The sequence below is a fragment of the Carettochelys insculpta genome, chromosome 4 (genome assembly GCF_033958435.1).
Source record: "Carettochelys insculpta isolate YL-2023 chromosome 4, ASM3395843v1, whole genome shotgun sequence".
NCBI classification, from domain to species: Eukaryota; Metazoa; Chordata; order Testudines; family Carettochelyidae; genus Carettochelys; species Carettochelys insculpta.
Window position 1 is genome coordinate 58,436,424 of NC_134140.1, and position 17,308 is coordinate 58,453,731.

Consider the following 17,308-nt stretch of genomic DNA (forward strand, 5'->3'; position numbering starts at 1 on the left):
ATTTGTCTTCTACAACCTTCCCACCATTGTACTCCTTTTGATTTCAGCTTTTTCCATCGCATAATTTCACATCCTACTTTCCTTCTGATGTCTTTGTCTTAAAATTATTCCACATTCTACTGACCATCTTCCAAAGATCTTTCCTCTCTACCACCTCCATACCTCTGTCCGTCTGCCACTATTTTCAGCTCACTCAACAGTACTGTTAGTACAATGGTTTACTATATTTTCACTTTGCTAATGGTTTTTGTCAGTTCATAATTTCATTAACTCCTGTGTGGCGCCTGTAGCTAAAATGCATCTCCTCCTAAACTCATCCTTGATGGATCTGTCGACGCTGATCATACATCCTAGACACTTGTAAGATTTCATGTTCTTCAATATAACTGCTGCCACATTTCAATAATTTTCCATACTACCATTTTGTCATCTTGACATTTGTTGTAAATGTAAGTTGATTACAGCAATGCTCCAAGGTAGTGAGGAGTGTCATCATTAGCTCAAGCCTGTCTGCCAGTTATGCAAAGTCATCTGCGTAAGTTAGAGTATATCACTAAGGCTACGTCTACACGTGAAGCCAACATCGAAATAGCTTATTTCGATGAGTAACGTCTACACGTCCTCCAGGGCTGGCAACGTCGATGTTCAACTTCGACATTGCGCGGCACCACATCGAAATAGGCGCTGCAAGGGAACGTCTACACGCCAAAGTAGCACACATCGAAATAAGGGTGCCAGGCACAGCTGCAGACAGGGTCACAGGGCAGACTTAACAGCAAGCCGCTCCCTTAAAGGGCCCCTCCCAGACACAGTTGCACTAAACAACACAAGATACACAGAGCCGACAACTGGTTGCAGACCTTGTGCCTGCAGCATGGATCCCCAGCTGCCGGAGCAGCAGCCAGAAGCCCTGGGCTAAGGGCTGCTGCCCACGGTGACCATAGAGCCCCGCAGGGGCTGGAGAGAGAGCATCTCTCAACCCCCCAGCTGATGGCCGCCATGGAGGACCCGGCAATTTCGACGTTGCGGGACACGGATCGTCTACACGGTCCCTACTTCGACGTTGAACGTCGAAGTAGGGCGCTATTCCGATCCCCTCATGAGGTTAGCGACTTCGACGTCTCGCCGCCTAACGTCGAAGTTAACTTCGAAATAGCGCCCGACGCGTGTAGCCGCGACGGGCGCTATTTCGAAGTTAGTGCCGCTACTTCGAAGTAGCGTGCATGTGTAGACGCAGCTTAAATCACTCATCTGAAGAAGTGGTCTTACCCAGGAAAGCTCATTACCTAATAAATTTGTTAGTCTCTAAGGTGCTATGTAGGACCGCTTGTTATTTGTGAAGCTATAGGCTAACATGGCTACCCCTCTGAAAATAAATGTCATACCCTTCAACTTGTCTACCATTCTTAATATTCAATATAAGAACATGATGAAAAGTGATGGGAATTCCATACCCTTTTTCTTACACCAAACTTTGACTTGAACCAATTTTTGCAGGGACTCAGATTTTATGAATATATTTTTATTCAGAATTTTTTCAGCAAATATGAGCTTTCTGTAAACAGAACTCTGTCTATAAAATGTTTGACTGTCTGCTACTGCAGAGTATTTGGGATAATGCAATATGAAATGAGTTTTGAGATAGAGGTGAGGTGGAAAGATGTAGGGAGTGGAAGATGAGAATGAGCTGTTTGACAGTTTCATAACTGGAAGGTCATACACAAGTAGATTCTTCTACTAGTCCTCCACCAGACAAAATTCCTATTTATTTAAGTAGGAGTTTTAGTTATCTTGAACCTAATTTTACTCAGGAAAAAAGAAAATATTTAAAAATTTAACATGATGCAAAAATTTAGAATATAAGATATCTGTATTGTATTTTAATTCAACATTAGTCACTATCTATTGCAATATTGCTTATGTATTTATTCACAGTGTGTTCTCATAAACATATCTGTGATTATCTAGATACAAGTCATATATAAATATACGTACACTGTATATTGCAATGCATACACATTAGATGATGAGATATGTAAGAGAAAATGTTAAACACGTCATTAAGTAGTGGGCAAAACAGAACTCTGTAATAGAACTCTATTGTCTCCACCAATTTTTAGAGTTCATTCTTTCCCAGATGTCTTGCTGGGGGGTCATAAACCTATACTCCAAACAGAAGGACTTGGGAGGAATATTTTTTATCTTTATTTGTAGATATGATGGAGAGCAGTGACTGCCCCATAATGAAAGGGCCAATCCCATGACATTCTAACCTTTGCTAATAACAGTGATACTGGGCACAGAATCTTCCTATGGATTCCAGCTCTCCGGGAGTAGAAGAGAAAGAAGAGGAAAATATATGGAGAAGAGGAGGATTATCTGAGATGATTTTCCTCTAACTCCCTAAATGCTGAGGAGGGGGAAAATTGACTGTTCTGAGTTCTTCAAAAAGATCTTAGATTTGTTCTAAGCTTTTATCTTCCATCAGCCCTGGTAGGGAGAGAGCACATTGCATTATTCTCCACCCATTCTCCCAGGATGTTTCTGGACTCTAGATGGAAGAACATCAATTTTCTAGTAAGTAGACTTGCCAGAATAGAGGTACTTCAAAAAGATTCTGATCTGGGTATAGTCTCCCTCCTGTTCCCTAGCAAGGAAAAATGAGCAACTTTTGTCACTGGTATTCAAAATATTCTTTATAAATCCAAAATACAGAGCAAAAGCAGCACTGTGAGATGTAATACAATATAAGCTTGACTTGTGAATAGTACCTTTCTCTTGCATACAACAAAATGCTTTTACAGTGCTGATTATTGACAAGTATTACACAGCATTTAATCCTTCACCTTGGTGAGCTATTTGTTGTCAAGTACTGGCTATACATAAAGCTAAGAGTTTATCAATTTTTAGTAAAAGTGATGGCCAGAACACTGACAATAAACAGGCTACAATCATGGAGATCACATAAAATCATGGACTTCATGAGCTCCATGACCAACTCATAGTATTTGCTATACATAAGCAGCCTTCTGGAACCAGAATACATATATTGTCGCAGAGTATTAAGTATAGAATACTTACCATATTAGAAATACTGAACTCCTGAAACTCATAGTATATTTTGCTAACCTATGGGTTTTATAAGACACCGCAGCAGCAATTCCTAACTGCATGTGTTTTATGTATATTTGGCATCTCACACCATGTAATATGTTGCACGTGCTTGCTTCCTTTGTCTTGGGCCTGTGTCTATATCGTTTTGTGCTTCCAGATAGCGGTGGGTGTGCTCGCAAACGTGCTGCAATGTCTGTCATGTTAACAGCTGTGAAGAGAGTTCAAAGTTCTCCAAACCTATTGGCTCCAGGTATAACTAATCAGTGGGACACTACCCTTGAATGGCTTGTGTAATGTGATATGCTTCTGTAGAATTACTGTGCTAGGAAGAGGCGGAGGGTAACCTAAATGGTTACTCTATTGGCCAGGTCTAATTTCTACAGTTTTATATTGCTGGAGCCTCTAAACATATTTTCCTTCTAGAGATGTTATCTTACTTTTCCTCTGGCTATGTGTAGTAGCCATTGAAGAATAGGTAAAAATTCATGGGAAATTTGGAAAAGCTGTTTCAATTTTTTTTTAAAATGCCTCTATTACAAGTATTTTGAGTATTTTCCCCTTCTTCATACCTGCCTCCTTCTGCTCCCTGATTTTATTCATACGAACACTTGCCTGACAGCTCGGATTGATTTACTTAAAACTTCACCAACTTCTGCTAAAAGTTGTAATTCTCTTGTTCCAATGTTTCAGTCAGATTTAACACTATTGTGCAATCTATTACAAGCCAAAGATTATAATTTCAGTTGTGGGGGAAACCATAGCAGCCAAATGAACATTTACAAACAAAAATCCTATTGTCAAGAAATTTAAAATCAGAAAAAAACCATAGTCTGTAGGGAAGCAAAACTGTTTCTTAATCATAGGACTGTATTGAAAGCAAGTTTAAACAAATAATACTTTAATACATGTCTGTTGGCCAGATTTAGCAGTAAATCTTAGAGTAACTCACATGCAAGATGTAAATAGGGCAAAAATCCTGTATGAGTTCTTTGTATCAATATGGCATTCAATAGTTGTGACAGATATGTAAAATAAACAAAAGCGATATTAAGAATGAGTGAAGGAGAGTGTCTAAGATAAAATGATGTAGCTGAGGGTTTATTTGCTTCATTATTCCATTGTATCATTGTGGTCATTCAACTAGAAAAAAAATTGTCAAAAATCTTGAGGGCAGGACTGGAAACATTCTTTACAGAATGAGTGCACAATTTCTCACAAAGCTTAGGAGTTTAGCATAAGATATACTGATGTTTCAACATATTTTCAAATGAAGTAGCTTCTGCACTTTGTCACCAAAGTGAAACTACTATAGCAAATAATCTGAAGATGTGGATTTTATGCACAAAATCTCATTACCTATTAAATGTGTTAGTCTTTAAGGTGCTGCAGCTTTTTATTTGTATAGCAAATACAGTGTATCTCATTGTGACTGCATGTTGGCACATTGGATTGTAAAGTCTTCATCTGAACAGCTCTGGTTAGGGTACTGTCAGGAAGTGTAAACCTCTATATTTAGAGATAAATGCAGTATTAGGTTGGCCATAAAATTTCACTCCTGGCTGAAACTTGCTGTGCTAACTGTCAGCCTGCCAGCATCTCTGGAGTATATAAAAAGCACACAAGACAAAGAGCAGTTGTTTTAGACCATTTGTACAATTTCAGTGCACAGACAGGTTTGGGTACTTTTCAATGTAATAGGTGGTCTGAAATCTAAATTGTGAATTAGTTCAAAAATAAATAGAATAGGGAAAGTTTATTTTTGTAAATTTCACATGAATTCATCAGATGTGAGAATGTAATCCACAAGAATAGGAATCTAATTAACTGTGTTGGACTACTTGCAAAATAAGGTGATACTCAATGGCTGTGTTTACACTAGCAAGTTCTTTCATAAGATTTTTCAAAAGAAGGGGACTCTTTCAAAAGATCCCATGGAGCATCTGCACACAAAGGCCATTTCTACTCAGGCCACTTCTTTCGGAAGTGGCATGCTAATACATGGAGTGAAAGATGCTAATGAGGCGTGGATGCAAATTTCCCACACCTCATTAGCATAACATCACATGATTTGGAGTCTGGAAGACTGTTCTTCCAGACTCCAAAACACTGTGTAGAAGCGTGGCCCCTGGAGGGGCTTCCAGAAGGACGTGCTTCTTCCGGAGACCCCTTTTTCCCAAAAATTTTTGGGAAAATGGCCAAAAAGCGTTTTTTCAAAAGTAAATCAGAAGAACGTGGCACTCCTTTTGAAAATGCTCTTCCTCTTCTATTACAGGAAGAGCACTCTCTTTCAAAAGCTTCTTTTGAAAGAAAACATGTGTAGACACTTTGCAGGGCCCTTCTTTCAAAAGAGCAGTCCTCATGGCACCTGATTTTTCAATCCCTGGCCCATTCTTTTGACAGAGTGGGGCCTGTGTGAAAGCTCTCTTTCCACAGAGCAGGTCGCTCTTTTGAACTGCTTTTTTGTGTGTAGACACATTGTTTGGAAAGAAGTTCTTTTAGAAGAGCTCTTCCAGAAGGGCTTCTTTTGAAAGATCTCTGTAGTGTAGATGTAGCCAAAGTGAATAAGGGTAGTAGAACTGGGCTTTTTAAGGGGTTATTTTATATGCATGTTTTGTAAACTTTAGAAAATTAATAATATTGGTCTGACATTCCAAAACAGCTCTTGCAAAGTCAGTGTGGTTTATCATGTAAAAATGAAAAGTGAGACTTTTTAAGTATTTACTGTACTTAATCATCCTTAAAGGTAGTGATGGCTCATGGTGCCAATTCTTATTTGGATAATTTTATTTAGTGAATTATTAACCCAAAGTAATGGAAAGTTGCACGTGAAGAATCTGCACAAAATTTTTCAATAGGAAAAAAATTCCATAAAAGTGCTTTTTTCAAATTAGTCCACCTTTGACAATCTAATGACATACCCAAACAGGCTCCATGTGAATATACTGAATGTATGGACAGAATTTCTGTCTTTGTGTTTGAATCTGCCAAAAACTATCCTTCAGTATTCTGTATTCTGCCACCACCCAAAAATTTCTCATCCCCCACCCATGGCCCCCTTGTTTTTGAATGACACCTCTGCATGTTCTCTTAAAGCATTGCCATTTCTTCGGGTATCTAGATGGAGAAGATAATAAACTACCACATTTACCGGAAAGCTACGCAACAAAATTGTTTTGTTGTATTCTGTCTTTGATGTGGCAGTGATTTAAATAATCACAATGTAGCAATTGTCATAGTACAATATAATCCTTTATAAAAAGTAATTTTAGTTGAGCAATAAACATTAGTTTCTTACAGTGCAATATTCAGACATGCATATGTAGTAAAAACAGAGCAAGTTGTGAGTATGTAATTTTAATACAACAGTACACATTTTATAGATCTTTTCCAATGGTGCAACATCACAGGAAATTTATAAGAAAGTTTTTACTGCAAAGTGAAAACTGGCTCTTCTGAGACTAACAATTACCATCGAGCTTCATTAAATTAGCTTAATTTCTACAGGTACAATTACATCAGCTCTTTTCTCTTTAACTCAATACAAAGAAGACTTGGTTATCTATTTAGAAAATATCCTCGCATACTGAAGCATAGGCAATTAGAGCTGGGGGTGGAGAGAAGAGTAATAAATCATATATAGATTAAAATTAGTTTCTCCAAGACAAGGCTAGTTTGACTGTGGTAGCAGCTCATTGAATATATGACCTTAAGGCTAAATTCTTTTGGTAGCAGTAGCTGCTTCAAACTTTAAAAACCACCACCACTATTATCCTTGAGTTTCTATTAGATACTCTCCAATACCTTTATTTAATTAGCTCAGTACTCAGAATAATTAAATATTGTTAGGAACAATGGTTTTTATCATTAAGAAAATGGCTTAACATGGGAAGACAATATGTATCAAATTCTGAGTTACACCTGTTGACCTCTAGTGAATTCACTGGGTCAGAATGGGTTTAAATGGGCAGAGAATTTGGTACCACATACGCAGAACAATAACAAATGCCTACCAACCCTACTACAATTTGATCAAAACCACTGCCTTTTTTTTTTAAATTCTTATTAAAGTATACTGTGAGCCTACTCCTACAATCTTCGTAAATCTTAGTCTTCCCAAAGTCACTGTGGGGTCTGAGTGTGCAAGGACTGCAAAGCCAGGCCTAGGCCGTGTCTACACTAGCCCCAAACTTCGAAATTGCCATGCAAATGGCCATTTCAAAGTTTACTAATGAGTGCTGAAATACATATTCAGTACTTCATTAGCATGCGGGCAGCCGCGGCACTTCGAAATTGACGCGCCTCGCTGCTGTGCGGCTCATCCAGACAGGGGTCCTTTTGAAAAGGAGCCCTGTCGGGACGAGCCGCACAGCGCCGAGGCGCATCAATTTCGAAGTGCCGCGGCTGCCCGCATGCTAGTGAAGTGTTGAATATGTATTTCAGCACTTCATTAGTAAACTTCAAAATAGCCATTTGCATGGCAAATGACACGGCCCTAGTGTCACATGCAGCATGCTGTTCATCACCAGAAACATAGACAGAATTGCCTACAGTGTTTTAATTTCCAGCACACATTGACCTGGTTATTTCTCTCTTTTTTTTTTTAAGGACCTGATTCTCAGTCTCCAGATTCAGGTAAATAAAATGTGATTTTCTTTATACATAAACATACTGGTATTGAACATGTGTGCATTATAGCAATCTTCCGTTTGTATACCATCATGTCTCCAAATGGATACATAGCACCTTGCAAATCTTCTTGATTTTTGCAAACTGTCTCAGGGTGAAACCTGTACTGAGACCCTTAGGCAGACATCTGCCTGAAGTGATACCAAGGCTTTCAGGACAATTTTGTCCCACAATTGGTTGATATCATATATGCCATGCAGTCACTTTTGTTCCTGCTTCCATGAGATGCATAATACAGAATGCTCACCAGTAAGTGCAGCCATCTGCCAACTGTAATACGGCAATGGTTTGACAGTGCATCACAATACTACATAACAGTACATGACAGAAAGTATTAAATGTCATGTCAAACTGAAATTGTTGGGGAGGAATGCAACCAGAATAACACTTGCTCTTAAAGAAAGTGGCACCAAATCTTTAATAAGTACAAGTGATTAAAACCCTCAGCTTTAGGTCTCATCCAAAAAATAGCACTTCCTGCAGCATAGTAACATTGGCTAAAATCTGACTCAGATAGACGGCTACACCATACTAATTGACCCTCATGCATTCCAACACCACCAAAGATTTCTCTTGACATCTCCCATGCAAATACAAAGAACACATATTCCAGTCATTACCCTGAGAACTCTGCTTGTGTCTTCTTACCTCCATCATGACGGCCCCAACTGTGGCCTTGCCCACACCAAACTGGTGTCCCATGGAGCAGTAGCTGTCTGGAATGGCCAGTTTCCAAACACCTATGGCAACCCTCTTCTCTACAGGGAGGGTGTGCTGCATCCAGGTGTCCTGGTGACTCAGGATCAAGGACAGCCACTGGCAGAGCTCCAGAAAGGACTGCCATCACATCTGGAAATTCCAGAGCCACTGGTCGCAGTCCCACTCGCCCATGACCAGTTGATCCCACCAAGAGCTGGTGGGATAGCTCCAGAGCCGTCAGAGCGCCAGGGCAGGGAAGGCAAAGGACCTCAAGGTCTGGGGCATCCCCTTCTTTCCCTTGGGGTGGAAGCCCTGCAAGGAGATGCGGGGCAGCCACCAGTGCAGCAGCTAGCAGGGCGCCCACTCCGCTGGTGGCAGCCAGCAGGGTGTCAAGCTACTGCTGCTCCATGCCCACTCCTGCAGGCACTGCATCTGCTGGGCTTGTGGCAGCTCAGCGGGCCTCGTGCTGTGCAGGCTGAGGATGTTGGGGAGGGGCCCTTTAAAGGAGAGGCTTGCTGCAGCCCCGGAAGGGGTAGGCCGCCCTGCAACCCCATCCGGAGTGTTGCCTGGCCCTTTTTTTTGACAGAGGCCATTGATGAGTGTAGACACTCTCTTTCAGCATCCTAGAAAGCCCCTTTCAATGTGGCATGTGGCTCTTTCAATGGCACTCATCGACGGCACCAGCCCTGGCCCATGTGTAGATGCTCCCCTTCAAAAGGGCATCTTTCAACCACTCTCTTTCGAAAGGCGCTCTTTTGAAAGAGCGCTATAATGCAGACATGGTTTAGAAGATAAAAGTATAATAACAAGAACAAGTGATTGGAAGTCGGAAGGCAAATTCAAGCTAGAACTACGGAACAGATTTTTGGAACAATTTGCCACAATTGTAGTAAATTCTCCATCACTGGAACACTTTAAATATAGGTGGAATTTTATCCCCCTAAAAGAGAGATTCTACTTTGACCAAAGCTATTGGACTTGAAGCAAGAATGAGTGGAAGTCCTATGGTCTGGCTTATGTAGTAGGTCAGTCTATGGAGTCAGAATGGTCCCTTCTGACCTTAAAATCTGTGACTATGAATCCACAAATACTGTGGACACTAGCAAAATATAAGAAAAATAATAACTCACCTGATCACGCTGACAAAATCACATCTTGAGAAGTTGTCGCTTCAGGGTTGTCCATGTAACTCTCATTTAGATGTACATAGTGTTGATAATAATAATTCTAGAAAGTTGTAATTTCAGCTGTTTGTTCAATAGGTGGATTTATTGTAGTTAAATCAATAGGAAAGGATTGTTTACCAATTTTTTTTTCTCTCACAAAAGCTTGGGCATCTTATAATGATGGAAGCAGAGAGACAATGAATGGAGATGCTAGAAGTTCATCTCTTGCAGCCAAAGGATTTAGAAGTGTCCGGCCAAACTTACAAGAAAAGAAGTCGCCAACTCAGGTAAACCTTCATACACAAAGTTGCATCCTTTGGTATTAAGTATGAGTGTTAAATTACAGGTGCATTACATGCAGCTGTGGTACTCTATAATGCATTACCCAGATGTGACCCTGGAAGCATCTGCATCTGCTGTTACATGTTGTAATATCTGTTTTTGTTGTACACGTAAGCATACACTACACAGAACACAAGTCATCTGGTTCAGTAACAAAATCCGCTATTTTCAAAGAGCAAGGCAGTATGCAAATAAAAACTGGCTGGGCTCAATCAACAGCCTGAAAAGATTGTATTTGGATTTTAAAGAGTGTTGATTAGTATTTTACACTCCAAAGAAAAACCTTCTTTATGAAATAAATAACCAACTTTAAAGTTGAATTAGATTAATTTAAGAATAACCAGAAGTACTCTTCTTCTAACTTTGCTAAACTATGTAACAATTACAGAAAACACCATAAAACAATATGGCTTAATTGAGAAGCATATTTATAGGCATATTTGCATTGCTACTTTAATCCAAAAGAAAACTGTGGATGTGAGTGTGTGTAATATGAAAGTTTGTTACTCATAATAGTAGCTTGTCAGCTAAAATTATATCTTGGATATATTTATTAAATATTTAAATCTTTATAAAATTTGATAATTCTTAAGCAGTAATAAAGGTGCACAAAGTATGCTTCATATAAGGGACTCAGTTTTGATTGCAATTCACTTTTTCCATTAACAAATGGAAATTGTGGTTTTCTAGTCATCAAAATACAATGTCGTTATCAGTTAGAATGCAGTACCTGATCCAAAGTCTTTCCATTGTACTGTATTGCATAGAGCCTGGATCAGGCCCTTGTTCATTTGTGTAAAGTTACAAGTCTAACTCAAGTTGCTTTTCTGCTAATGTTGACTTTTTCTCTGTTTCTTCTTCAATGTTGTTCTGCTGTGTGTGGATGCTTTTGGCAAATAAGGCACCCCTACCGCCCCCTAGAAAAGAGAGTTTTTGTAGATCTGGAATAACTAATCACAAGAACAATGACATTAATTTCCAGTCAGTAACAACCAAGCCAACTAAAAAATTCCCCTTGGATATGGTCTACTGTACTAATAAAGAGGCTATCCAGAGGACAACATATTCTAAAAAATCTAACACAAGTGTGTCCTGTGCACAAAGAATCACTAAACCACTGGCCTCGGTCTCCAGCCCAGGCACAAAAACAGTAACTGGCATTAGTGCTACTCTTCATCGAGGCCACAAACAAGTGACTCAAAAACGCAGAGTTTCTACCCTGAAATTAACCCGGGCACATGACCCACCAAGTAATACTCCTAGTGGTTCACAGCAACAGCCCAAGCCTAATGATGTGCCAACATTTCCCCAAAGTCCTGTTTCACCTTCCTGTAACCCTGTGCCTGAGATACACACAGCATCTCTTTGCATTCAGATAGCTCCCCTCCTTGACAATAAAACAGAGCCTGAAATCCAAGAACATCCACCTAGTCTTTCTCCAGACCTTCCAAAGATGCCTGCAAAAGATGTGGGACAAAACTCTACAGCTGCTTCTTCTGCACAGTCCACAGAATGCAATGTGGTATATTAAACTTTTCCATCTTTTATTTTAGAGCTTTCCTGAATCACTTAACACTCTTCTAGTTATTATACTCACATTACCATGGCTGTAGTTTGTGTTTTCTGGGTAAAACTACCTGTCACATTATTCAACGTAAAAATGAACCATCTAATATTTTTTGAGGGGAACTCCAAAAAGTTTTGGCCCCAGTGTAAGTTGGGAGTGGATTTAATTTGCATATTGAAAGTAAATTATCTGGTTTATCATACTATTCAGATGGTATTGTACAGAGTTGGAGGCCTGTGTACTTCTCTTTGTTTGTACAGTGCCTAGCGCTGTGAGGCTCAAGTTTTGAATGGCCATTAGGCACTACCATAATAAACGTGATTAGTAATTATAATAGTGGCACACCTCGTAAACGGCCCGACTTCGCAAGATGATGCTTTTGAGAGGTAGTATACTGCCACTAGCGCTGGAAGGTTCCTACCAGGATGGGTCAGCAGGCTACAGGTAACCTATTGGGAATCTATGTGTGGCCAGTGAGACAGTTTGTTTGCTGTTGCCCTGTGGGCAGGGTTGCCAGATTCCACTGGTTTTCCGTTCATGTAGGTTTTTTCCTATTGGTAGTATTAAAGTGACGTGCACGTAAAGCAAGGGCATGTGAAGTGAGGGGCATGCTGATTGCATACAACATTGGCTGTGAGCACCATGTGCTCCTTCTGCATCCAATCAAAGCACAGCTACAGTTCCGTGAGTACACCTCACAAATTCAGGGTCACTCATGCAGGCCAGTCACTGGCCTAGGTTGCCCACCAGTGTACTAGAAACTGGCTTCTGGTGCATCTTTGAAAAGATGTCACTAGGATTCCTGTCAGCGAGCTCTGCCAATATGCTGGAAAGACTGCACTCCATTAAATCCTCGTATTCTGAGGACAGCTGTTGCTTCCAGCAATGCTAGTTTTCTGTGCTCACCAGCTCCTGGCAACCAAATTGGAGCTGTCCTGCTCACAAGAGATGGGTGGAAAGAAGTATTTGTGCCTTCTGCTTCCTCTCTGCAGGATCAGACATGACATGGGCCTACGTATTCAAAATTGCTTTGTTTGAGGGTGAAATTCTTCTCTCCAAGGCCCATGGAACCCAGTTCCAATTAGCATGAATGGGAGTTTCCAATGGCAAGAATAAGATATTACACATGTAAGGATGTTTTTGCATGCTCCAGTATAATTCATAATACTGAGATCACTTTTGTAATTTTGAAAGTTTGGACATTTTTCAAAGTACCTGGACTAGTGAACCCAGCTGTAGGCTTCCTGGAATACATGCATCCATAATCAGTGCTATAAGAAGGAGATTCTTCTTTCTCTTTGTTTGTTTGAAATGTTTTATACACTTGTTTTTCCAAAGAGCTCTACTAATCCTCTAAAGCACTGTTTCATTTTGGCACATTAAACTCAGCTCTGTTCTAATACCAAATATTTAGCATTTTCATTGGACTTTACATAAGTCGTAATAAGTTGACATAATTATCTGTGGCACATATGTATAACATACGTGAGAATAAATTTCCAGTAAAGGTAGCAAGATAATGCACTCCATGCAATTTCACTATCTATCATTGTAATTGTACGCAGAATGCACTCATAAGAGAGTGCACTTTCTATTGATTTATGGGTGAGAAACCTAAAGGTAGGAGGAACTATGTCAATTTTATTGCTAGATACCTGCTCCAACCATTCTTCACCCCTAATATTGTTAAATTATCATGTCTTGTGCTTGTTTAATTAGATATATGTCAGCACATCGTTGTTTATTCTTGCTATTCACTCGTGAAACCCATTTCAGCATTCACAATAGAAACCATTAAAAACTGTAGATGCACCTTAATTAAAATCCTGGATCCAGACATCACTGAATAAAGACTAGTCCAGATCCAAACAATACAGCTCAGACCCATCTCTTTTATAAAAAAAAAACGTGATTTCTCTGTAAAGAGAAATTTGGGAGGTATCTAGAGGAAACAAAGAAAACCAGCCTTGCACCTTATGGATCACATTCATCCCTGGTGTAAATCCACTGAAGGCAACAGAGTTACTCCAGGGACAAATTAATGGCTCTATGCCTTGCATACTTGAAACTCCCAGGCAACTCTGTACTTATCATCCATCACAACGATACTATTCTTTGACTTTGTCATGTTTCAGAACTTTGCATTTAAGATTCAAATGGCAAGAGCAGAATGTAAACACATTCTTGTCTTTGCTAGATCTTTGCCCTGAAGGCACCAAACACCTATACTAGCTTCAAGAGAGCTTAAAAGAAAAATTGTATGCAGAATGCAGCCCTGTGATGTTAAAATGTCAACATTTTGAGAACCCTCCTGAGTCCTCCCCATGTAGACTGAGTCAGAACACTGCCATGAGGTACTGGACTGAAGGGCTCCGGGTGGGCTATCCTGGGCAGAAACTGTGATCTAACTGCTTGTCATAAAGTGCCTTACCAGCCTTACCCCCAAGAGCTTTTGGGGGGCCTTTGAGAAGAACACATTGTTCAATCCTGAGGAAGGGGTAATTCACTGCTCAGGTGCAGACTACGTACACTGGAGAAGTTTTTTTAGTTTTCCAGCACTTCCTCATGTCTCTGGGATGAAAGGTTTAATTAAAGCTTAATATCAGCCTCGTCAGAGACTGTTTCAGGCATGCCTGAAACAAACAAACTCTGAGCTGTCACCGGGCCCACTGACGCGGGGTGAAGGGGGAGAGCAAAGGTGGCTTTTGTTCCCTGGGCCTAGTGTTTCAAAGCGACCTGGAGCTCTGGCTGCCACTACTACTACTTTGACAGTGGTGGTGGCTGGAGCTCTGGGCCTCTCTGAAGTGTCACGGCAGCACAGCACCACGTGACACTGAGCGAGTGCATCGGGGCAGCCCGCAATACGGGCAGCACTGGGGGCGGAATGCCCTAGGCCCCGCCCCTTCCACTCATTGGCCCTGCCCCTTTTGGGGTGTGGAGCCAGCCCCCTCCCACCTTGCCCCAGGTTCTGTGACAGCAGTTGGCCCTGCTAGCTGTCAAAGAGTCAGAAGTGTCTAAAGGAACAACAGATACAAAATTATCTAGCACAGGCCTTTTCTAAAAAAGTAGTACCATATTGTCCTGTAAGAAATAGTAATTAATGATCAAATAGTAATAGACCTATGATGTTGGGATTCCTTGCCCCAACAGTTTGTCACCTGGGATACAGACAGGTTTTCACCAAGGCAGAACGACACTTTTATTTCTGCACAGAATCACTGCCTCTCCACAGGAGTGAAGAAAATTAGGTGTGAATGCCACCATCTTCCTAGTTGACAGTTGGGGAAGTGCGGGGGGGGGAGCGAGTGTTGATTTGAGCAGGATTTGCCATCATTTGGTAATATGTCACATAAAATTCAAAAATTATGATTTTTTCTGTGCTAACACATCCATGTGAGTATGAGGGAATTGTGGGCAAAATTAGGTGCTTGGCTTTGAATGCATCACTCTCACTGCTCTTTTTAGGTAACCCATAGGCCCAGGATTGTGGTAGCCCTGTGGTTGTGTGGACGCAGACTGGACTATTAGATGTAAAGTAGCTCTCTTAGATGTGAGCATTAGTTCTTCAGCTTTGCCTGCTGAATTGTACGGGGTTGGACTAGAAAGTGGTTACTCCTTATAAGTAATAGGTATTAATTAGTACATTGAGTCACCAATAATCCACTGCTCATAATTTATTGCTAATACTTCTAACAGTGTCAAGCACTGACTTATCAATTTTTATCCAAATGAGAAAGCAGATTATAAGTGACAATAATAATGAAGAAACAAGTCACGGAAAATAATGGAAACTGAGCCCAGAGCTTTTACCAGAATCTGATGCAACTAAACCTCAGCACTGTAACAAACAGGAAGATCTCTTTTATCCATTTTATAATCTATATTAAAAAATATTATCACACATGCAGTATGTATTAATGTGATCCCTACAAATTATACCCCTATATATTTTTCTTCTTGCTGTTCTATCATAGCTGTTCACACTGTTGGATGTCTGATGCATTGTATTCATTTAGGTAAATGGAAGAGAACCACCTAAACTCGGCATGCTTTTCATACAATTACAAGCATATTACACTAAATAGTCCGTACCCAAGTGATCCATAATAATGCTTCTCCAAAATATGAACACCATTACCCATAATAATTCACCTGTTAAGCACAGTCACAAAAGATGCTCTTTGCAGCATATCCTAAATTCTATAATTTGTTCTGGGCTTGCTGCTGTTACACACAATGGGCTGACAACGTCAGCATAAAAAGCAGTAGTTTTATATTGGTCCGATTAATTCTACCCTCTTCCATTTCTGCCTTCTCCCCGCTTCACTATGAGCGCATGGGCTCATATTTGCTCCTTTTGAGATTATTAGATTAACACAATGGCTCTCAAATTTATTTGACTGGGGACACCTCCCACCTCTTCTTTGTGTCTATAATCATTTATGACCCTGGTTTCTCCCAGCCCTTCCGAGCACAGCAGCAGTGTGGCCAGTAGCACCACAAAAGTAAGGGTGGTAGTGTGAAAAATGACTTTTGTCAATATCACTTTTCACACCAAGCTTAGTGCCCCATTGCCACCCTTGGGGGCTCACAGCCAGAGCCCTGCCACCTCCAGGCTGTCTTCCAGTGAGGAGTGGAAAGGTGCACTGGGAGAAGAGCACTGGCTGTGCCCACTCAATTCCAGTCGTCAGCTCCAGGGAAGCAGGTCCCCTTTATGCCCACCTCCCAGGTGTGCACAGACTTTCTTCATGAGCCCACAGCCACCCACCACTGGCAGTGAGAGCTCTTGGAAGAAAAAGAAAGAAGGAAACCAAGCAGCCAAGGCACAGGTGGCCTCTTCCTTGGAAGGTATAACCCATTATTTGAGAACGGCAGAATTAATAGATTGCAAAGTCAGAAGGGACCAATGTGATTATCTAGTCTGATCTCCTGTATAACACGGGCCTCAGAACTTGCCAAAAAATAGCTCCTACATCAAAACAAAAAGCAGTCAAGCAGCACTTTAAAGACTAGCAAAATAGTTTATTAGGTGAGCTATCGTGGGACAGACCCACTTCTTCAGACCATAGCCAGACCAGAACAGACTCAATATTTAAGGCACAGAGAACCAAAAAGAGTAAGCAAGGAGGACAAATCAGGAAAAGGTAATCAAGGTGAGCAAATCAGAGAGTGGAGGGGTGGTGGGGAAGGTCAAGAATTAGATTGAGCCAAGTATGCAGACGAGCCCCTATAGTGACTCAGAAAGTTCCCATCACGATTTAAACCATGTGTTAATGTGCCGAATTTGAATATAAAAGTCAGCTCATCCACTTCTCTTTCCAAAACGGTGCAATAATATCTCTTCAGTAACACACATACCTTGAGGTCATTGACAGAATGCCCCATTCCATTAAAATGTTGACTAACTGGTTTGTGGATCTGGAGTGTTTTGATGTCCTTTTTGTGCCCATTGACCCTTTGTCTGAGGGAGTTAGAAGTCTGTCCAATATACAAAGCACCTGGGCATTGTTGGCACATGATGGCATATATGATGTTAGTAGAGGAGCATGAGAAAGTGCCCGTGATTCTGTGAGTAACCTGGTTAGGTCCAGTGATGGTATTTCCAGAGAAGATATGTGGACAAAGTTGGCAGCGGGCTTTGTTGCAGGGAAAGGTTCCAGGACTGGTATTCCTGGGGTATAGACTGTGGCTATTGGTGAGGATCCTCATGAGGTTGGGAGGTTGTCTGTAGGAG

General features: G+C 40.8%; 1 protein-coding gene across 27 annotated transcripts in view; it reads left to right on the forward strand.

The window, feature by feature from the left end:
• SORBS2 (sorbin and SH3 domain containing 2) overlaps positions 1-17,308 on the forward strand; it is a 238,661-nt gene that overhangs the window by 103,599 nt on the left and 117,754 nt on the right. For 13 of the 27 annotated variants that reach the window (XM_074992898.1, XM_074992920.1, XM_074992910.1 and 10 more), the window contains 4 exons: positions 3,272-3,364; positions 7,720-7,746; positions 9,828-9,952; positions 10,909-11,529. In XM_074992898.1, coding sequence (XP_074848999.1) covers positions 3,272-3,364; positions 7,720-7,746; positions 9,828-9,952; positions 10,909-11,529 — 866 coding nt within the window. The remainder of the gene's footprint in view (positions 1-3,271; positions 3,365-7,719; positions 7,747-9,827; positions 9,953-10,908; positions 11,530-17,308) is intronic. The other 14 variants (XM_074992912.1, XM_074992914.1, XM_074992921.1 and 11 more) reach the window with 3 other exon arrangements.